At 41.0% G+C, this 7,890-nt stretch overlaps 1 protein-coding gene across 1 annotated transcript; it reads right to left on the bottom strand.

Moving 5' to 3' along the window:
* Positions 1–5,524: 5,524 nt before the first annotated feature.
* On the bottom strand, positions 5,525–7,727 carry LOC104949653 (DENN domain-containing protein 2A-like). The gene is made up of 5 exons (XM_010776044.1): positions 7,622–7,727; positions 7,297–7,366; positions 6,815–6,892; positions 6,477–6,617; positions 5,525–5,926 (listed from the first exon to the last, which is right to left on the bottom strand). The coding sequence occupies exons 1-5, from the start codon at positions 7,708–7,710 to the stop codon at positions 5,702–5,704; spliced, it is 603 nt and encodes a 200-aa protein (XP_010774346.1). The 5' UTR covers positions 7,711–7,727; the 3' UTR covers positions 5,525–5,701.
* Positions 7,728–7,890: the final 163 nt, after the last annotated feature.

Here is a 7,890-nt window from a genome sequence, read left to right as displayed (position 1 = left end):
GAGATAGGCACTGCTAAATCCACTCCTCCATAGTAAGACCCCCCCGGAGGTCGAAGTTAATCTTAAATGTTTCCATTTTATGCTTTGTAAGTTTGTTTCGTAACGGAAGAAATTTAAATATATTTATAAAACTGACAAGTCAAATCAAGCAATCTGATTGGTCGATAGCGTTTTTGCGGACCTCTTTGATTACAGATTTGAAAACATCGTTGCTTGCTTTAAAAGTAGCACAATTCATTATGTTAAACCTTCAAAAGTATCTAGATATCCCTGCCCTAATGCCAAAGGAACTGCACACTGAATATGTTTTGCCGTTTGATGTCTATGTCTGGACCGCTGCGTCAAAAAGGAGGGCTTCTGCCCCGTTACTTCTCCGCTGCTTTCTTGTTCCAGTTTGCTTTTCAGCCCAACGGTATACTGTTTTTCTCAGACGCGGAGGGATACTGACTTGTTGTGAAAAGTAACTTACAATTCTACCCGTGGTATACGCTCAGTATATCACGGCTAAGAACCAATCAGATTGCTTGATTTGACTTGTCCGTTTTATAATTATTATTATCCTTCACTAAACCTAACCAAAACGTACATCACCAAAGACCTTAAAAGGCGTTTTTTTATTGAATTTTTTTATTTGATTTACTCCAGTGACTAGCGGGTGCAAAAACATGACAGCAGCCCAACACATTTCCATTTGGAGAAACAGGCTGCCGTTTCAAAACAGTGCAAATAAAACACTAATGTGCCAAACACATGGAAATGAAGAAAGCTCTGCACAGTGTTTACTAAAAGCGTACCATAAACAAAACGCTGCGGAAACAGGAGACAATAAAAAGTGACGCACACAGCTGGGACCGGAGCGCTTGGTGACGTTCAGGATTATAAAGTCTCTGTTGTTGGAAAAGTACCTAAAATGTACGTGGTCACATGACTCCTTCTGATATTACTGCAGATCTAGTCAATTCAAATATACTGACAAAACACTAATGATTATAAAACCGAATAATTGACAGTTGGCCAACTTTATAATCCCTGAACAAGCCCTGCATGTTAGCTGTGCCTCGGTTTTTAGTGTCCCCCTGGTTTCAGTTGTGTTTTGCATGAATATTTGCACCGTAAACCTTGAAGGGATGCTCGTGGCGGTTGGTGGAGATGCCGTGAGCTCACCTGAGGGCATAAAGTTGCCTTTCCAGACAACATTACTACTATACTGTGAGAAACACAGAGTGGTTCCTGGCAATGATGGGCTCAGTCAGCGCTGGGTGTCTTTATGGTAAAAGCTTGAATGTAATGAGAGTTCATTTATATGTAAAAGTCCCTCACTTTACTTTAATAGACCCAGGTCTGTCTGCTTTAGCTTTGGGATGATCATCTCTGTGGTTTCGAGTTTAATTTCACTCTTAGGCTTCAGCTCACTGAGTATTGGAGCTCTGCAAACGACTGATTATGGAAACCTAATACTTCTTGCTGCTTCTTTACAATAAAAGCTTTTCTGGCTGTTGTTCCAGTGATAAGCTTTTATTGTGAATACTTTTTCGAAGAAATACAAAAACAGTTTAACTCTGTCGACCCAAAATGGATGCTAACACCCTCAATGTGTGATTTAAAGTCAGTCTGTCATTGGACAATTGTTTAGTGACTAAAGCTGTGTTCTCTGTCCCCCAAATGCTGGTGGCCTATAGGGAAACTTACAGATGATCAGATTCCACTCATCTGACGGAAAAATACTTTACCCGAAACTGTTGCGTGACACATTGTATTCAACGTTTGCAGTTAACCAAAGTAGAAAAAACACACGACCGCATCGCACTGAGTTTGGTCTGGAGAACTGACCGTTCATTGCATCTGCGCATGCTCACTAGCGTCACCACGTTTCTTTCACACTCAGGCACACTCTGATGATGTCATATACACATGAACTGAAACATGACTTTGTTAGTATACTGTACAAATATGCTATATCGAGATGATCCGATTCCACTCATCTGACAGAAAAAGACTTTACCGAAACGATATCTTCTCAAGCTATTTCTTTGGGTTTCTTGTGAAGTTATAATCGTCTGAATTGGGATCTTGTAAGGAGCGCAGATTATGTGTTTTTATGTAAGATCAGAAAGGAAGGAATTCTTGAGACAAATGTTTGCGTGGGCTATATGGAACTTTTGTTTTGGTGAACTTCTCAGTATTTAGACAGCTTTTTAGCCTTTTAATAGTGTTTTATTGTCTACTTTTTAATGCTGCTTTAATTCTATTTTGAGATGTTTAAATTCTATTATTGTTTGTTTCTACTATTTAATTCCTACTTATGTGCAATGCCTTGTTTTGTTGTTTTTTATGCTGCTGTAGCGCAAAAATGTCCCAATTTGGGATCAATACCCTAGACCTAGTAGACTAACGGCCCGTCTACACTACAGGCATCGAAAAATGCTTTCAACGCTTCGCCCATTCACTTGAATGGGGTGACGTAGAAGATTTTTAATCTTCGCCGAACTGCATTGTGGGGAACATGGCATGGCTTTGCAAGCATCACGAGCATCTATCGGCATCAAAAGNGGGGGCCGCCAGGGGGCGCCCGGGGGGTCACGCAAAGTTTGAGGGAAACGGGATTATTATTTTTTTAAAGTGTAATTATTATTTATTTTTTTAGATGTTATTAATAACTGTATATCTATCAATCTGTGTCCTTTGATGCCAATCTTTTAATTGTTTTTGTTTTTGAATCACACGACCGCCCTTCAAGCCAATCCAAATTTTGTTGAGGAAATATTATTTTGCAAAGCACTGGAAGGTAGGACCACATGAAGAGACATTTTCCAAGTGTTAGATTAGTACATCATCTCAAATGGACTTTAAAAAAAAAAAATTGCAACAGGGGGGTCCCTGCCAGAGGAAAATGCTATATGGGGGTCCTTGGCATGGCAAAGTTTGGGAACCCCTGGACTAGTAGACCTCTTATCTTATTTAGAAGTAGCTTTTAGATATTACTACGCTTATCAGCCAACACTGATTACCAAAACACCCAAACCAATAGCTTGTTGAGCAAATATCATTAGCATGAGAAACCATGGGGAAGGAGTAGCCTACTGAACTTTTAAAACTAACTCATAGCAAGACTTTGGAGACTTTTAACTTTGCAGAATAGTATTTGAAATTCAGGATAATCTTTTAATTATAATAAGAGTAGTTGGTGGTGTAATGTGTGCAGTACCAATGGTAGCTTCAGCTGTCGTCCCCTGTTGTGTGATGTCACTGGTTGATGAGAAAATACTTGATATACCAAAGAACAACGTATAGTATTACGAAATATTAATTAAAGTAACAGTATGTAACCGGTGTGATCCGCTTCACTCTCGTAGATATATGGATTTAATACACTGACCTTTCCCCAGCTTCAATGCATGTAAAAAAAAAGTAATTTATGAATTATAGATGCCTTTTTGTGTCACCTTTCAAAATCCTCCGAATCAAGAGAAAGTATTTTGGCACCGTCAGCAGACAGTTAGTGTTTCAACAGAACAGTATTAATGACGGACACACAGAAACAACCTTGAGCAGAATCACACGGTCCTGCCTGACTCACAGTGATTAGCTGTTGCTGTGGATTTCATCACCCACTCCCACTTCCCACTGTAAGAGGACAACCCCCCCCATACTTCGGAGGGTTACTAGTGTTATGGTTGTCATGCTGCAAAAAGCTCCAAGGCTTCAGACAAAAGGATCAAGCCTCGGGAAAAACGATGCAAGACTGAAACAGAAATCAGAGTTTGTTATCCCTTCATCTCACATGAAGAAGGGTGACCTTAACCTGACCTTGATCCCACGATGAAAGGACCATGGCCTGCAAGAATTAACTCAACATGGCAAGTAGTAAGAAAAACTAGGGCATAAACAGGATAAACATCAAGGAGAAGTGTACGACTGTGTAAACACGGAGAAGGAAATGTTTAAAAGGTGCTATTGTAGTGACTGAATCTTTGAAAGGCAAACATGTTTTGAGTACTGAGGCCTGTTCTACGAATCCAGTTCAACAGACCCTGGATATCTTTGAGTTACCTGGCTTAACCAACCCTAACAAACGCGCTCTCGCTAAGCGGTCTTACGATGCTGGTTATCAACTCGGTAACTCAAGCCAGGGTTTCTCTGTCCGGCTGAGTGCACGTTCACATGAAAGGGGCGGGGTTAGCAGCATTTGACCAATCACAAACATGGAGAAGTGTACTGACAGCGCAGCGTCATACTTTCTGAATGAAAAGTGAACTATAATATTAGACATATGAAGACGTTAAACTTTAAACATCCATGAATTAAACACTTTATCCAGGATCAAAGCCACATAGCTGCACCTGCAAGGTGAATACAGCTGGTAAAAGAAAAAGTGTTTGAATGCTTTATGATATCACTGTCCCCTCTAAGACACGATCTGACTTTAATTACATTTGACTCGAGTGTTTCGTCAACTTAATGTGTTGCTAAAAATAATACTTCTGCATACAGTATGTGACGCTGAGTGTTGCACGGCCAGATACGGCTCAGCTGACTCAGATAAGGAGGTATACGATACATTATGATGTGATATGCTGCGGACTGTACTTAAAGGTGGGGTAGGTAAGTTTCAGAAACCGGCTCGAGATATACTTCTTGTTATATTCCATGGAATGCTCTTAACATCCCGATAGCAATGAATATCTGAAGTGCTTTGACAAAAAATCCATAAAAAAATGTCATCTGTGGAAGCCGTAATACTGTAAAAACTACAACCAATCGGATTGGATTGCCGCCCTGTCTGTCAGCCTTCCATCTCGTGCACGCACAAATGTATCTCGTGCCCTCATTGGGCGTGCATTGCAGCAGTACTTCAATGACTCGCCAGCAACAGGCGGCCACTTTCACCATGGCAGAGTTAGGTTCAACATCGTCTACTGGTCGCAAAAGAAAAAATGTAACGGAGCAAATTAAGAAGAAAAAGAAAGTGGAAACTAGGAGAAGTCAAACCAGAGTCAATATCGGAGTTGCTTTGGCTGTGTAGTATTGCTAACCTAGAGGTGTTTAGCTTTGCCTGATATGTAACGTTACTGCAGCCTGCTCTCGCGGAGGAGGTGCTCTGTAAGGAAGTCTGAAGGAAGGGGCGGATTCTTTTTGGCTGTGTACTTTCAAATTTTAGTGCACTCGAGCCGATTTCTGAAACTTACCTACCCCACCTTTAAGATATCCATTGCTATCGGGATGTTAAGAGCATTCCATGGAATATAACAAAAAGTGTATCTCGAGCCGATTTCCTCAAACGTACCTACCCCACCTTTAACACATACAGTGGTTGTGTACATTTTTGTATCAAAACTATTGCTAGGGACAATCGTGTTGTCGCTGGAAAATGTACAAAAAAGTGTACAAATTCTAGAACATTTCCCAGAGAGGAAAGCACATACTTGTTTTATTTACTTCACTCATCTTCACATTCCACTACTGTGACCGCTCTCTCTGACTCCCACTGGCTTTCTCTTGCAGAACAAACAAACTGGTCCCAGCCCAACAACAACTCGACAGAGCTGGACTCAAAATATCTCTCTGGCATGTTCCCTGAATAAAAATGTAAAAAAAAAACGAGGGACTGGACCACCCGGGAGCTTCACAAAGAAAACACCCCTGACCCTCGCAGCTCATATCTGCCCGCTGCATAATCCCATGAACAGTGGAGGCAGGATGTTCAGTGCCACCTCCTATTGGGCTGTCTCAATGGAGAAGATTTTAGTGTGTGTTGTGTAAGGATAAATATCTCCAACCTGAGTTTGTCGGCGGTGAAGATGACCCTCCGCTCCAGCAGCAGGGAGCCCAGCACCCGGAGGAGCAGGCGCAGACTCAGACAGGAGAACAGACACTCGAAGTCCACATGCTCCAAGCGCGAGTCAGAGGGCCGGCACAGCTCCATCACCTGGGAACACGATGGACACAGAAACTAAGTTATAGAGAGCATCATATATACAGTCTTTATTACATTTTTCTCATTAGCCTTTAACTAGTTTTTGAGGTTCTTATCTCTGGAAGTCGATTTGAAAAAAGACCTTTGTCACATTGAATTATCAGGACTTCTCTCTATTGAAAAGGTTATTCAATATAATTTGTTAAAGGGGCCTTATTATGCTTTTTGGGGGTTTCCTTTTGCAGTAGTGTGTTTGTATGGGTTTTTGTTATGTAAACGGTCTGCAAAGGCTAAAATCACAATCCCACATTTTGAAAAAGACAACAAAGTGATTATTCTGGGGCTTCGAAGAATAGGGGTTTACAGAAAGCTACAGTAAGTGGCTTAAATCTTTACTTTGTGCATATGAGGGTGAAATAATAACAACAAAAAACTAGTTAAATATAACAAAGAACTATAGCTAAATTGCACAACTTCTTCCACTTTTTTTTACGGACAATCCAACATATTTTAAGGGAAAAGTTTAACAGGATCTTCTTTTCAATATCTCTTTGTCACTCGCCTCAGTGCCGGAGCCGGGGAGGAAAGTCTTAATGGTGATGGTTCGGCCTGGAGCTGGAAACTGAGCCTCCATGATGGCTCTCATGAAAGGCTGCACAAGAGCGGGAGACAAAGCCCTACGCCTCTCCACCTCATCTAGCACCTACAGTGTACACACACACACACACACACACACACACACACACACACACACACACACACACACACACACACACACACACACACACACACACACACACACACACACACACACACACACACACACACACACACTTTGTAAGTACCTCATTACTCATAAGCCAATAATATTATCATTGGAGGCCAGCGGGTGTTGTTTACCTTTGAGAACAGGTTAAAACAGCCAAGATGGCTGACGATACAGTAGACTTCTGGTAGACGTTTACCTTTTCCACTGGGCTGAAAAAAAAAAGGGTGGAAGTTTACTTAAGGAAATCAGTTTAACTGCCATGTGTTTGTGGACTAATAACTGCGTTTTTCTAAGTCGAAAACTTTTGCAAAACTCAAGCAATGCAGTGTTTCCACATAACAGAGGCCATGTTAAAGTTGAAAAAGTTCAAACATATTTATTTTGTAACATTAATAGCACTGAAACACACACACACACACACACACACACACACACACACACACACACACACACACACACACACACACACTTCCTCCCAGACTCTCAGATGGACTATTTTCCCACAGGCACGCAGACTATTTTGGCACGGTTATTTACTTAGCCGTCATCGTGGTATTTAGCCACTTCCTGTTCAGTAGCAATGCACTTATTTATTCTACTCATTTGTATTTACCAGTAAACGGCGGCAGTATCCGAACCTCCTGCTCCCATCCTCTCCCGTCAAAACAAAGGAGAACATCTCACTATCAAGGTTGACCCAAAACAAATACACAAATAAAACTGTGATCAGCATATTTTTGATTGCATATGAAAAATGTAATTATTTAAGAACAAACTTTATAATTTTTGAGCAAAATGGGGTCAAACTTGAGACAGTCAATTCCAGCAGTCAAGTCATTTAGTGATGATACAATGCGGTCTTATTTTAACCTTAATATTATCTTTCTCAAATATGGAATATCATAAAAGTAGCTTTAAGACCATGTTTACTCTCTCACCTTGGAAAGTTCTCCACCGGCTCCCAGTCTTTTGCATCAGGGAAACAGAATTGAGGGATGATCCTCAGCTGATCCTCCGTCTCCCTCATGAACTTGAAGCTCCGCTCCAGCTGAAACAAACCAGAGCAGCGGTGTCTTTAATGCTTTATATTTCCATAAACTAATCAACGCCTAATTTGGGGTTATACATTATTATAGGTTTAGATATATAGCGTAGCACCGGCTAGCGGGTACTTTTTCCCTCTTTTTCCGGCCCCATAAAAACCGTG

Source organism: Notothenia coriiceps, unplaced genomic scaffold (genome assembly GCF_000735185.1).
Source record: "Notothenia coriiceps isolate Sejong01 unplaced genomic scaffold, NC01 NC01_scaffold00016676, whole genome shotgun sequence".
Lineage (NCBI taxonomy): Eukaryota > Metazoa > Chordata > Actinopteri > Perciformes > Nototheniidae > Notothenia > Notothenia coriiceps.
Note: the sequence above shows the minus strand (reverse complement) of the source record. Positions and strands in the feature narration are given on the sequence as shown.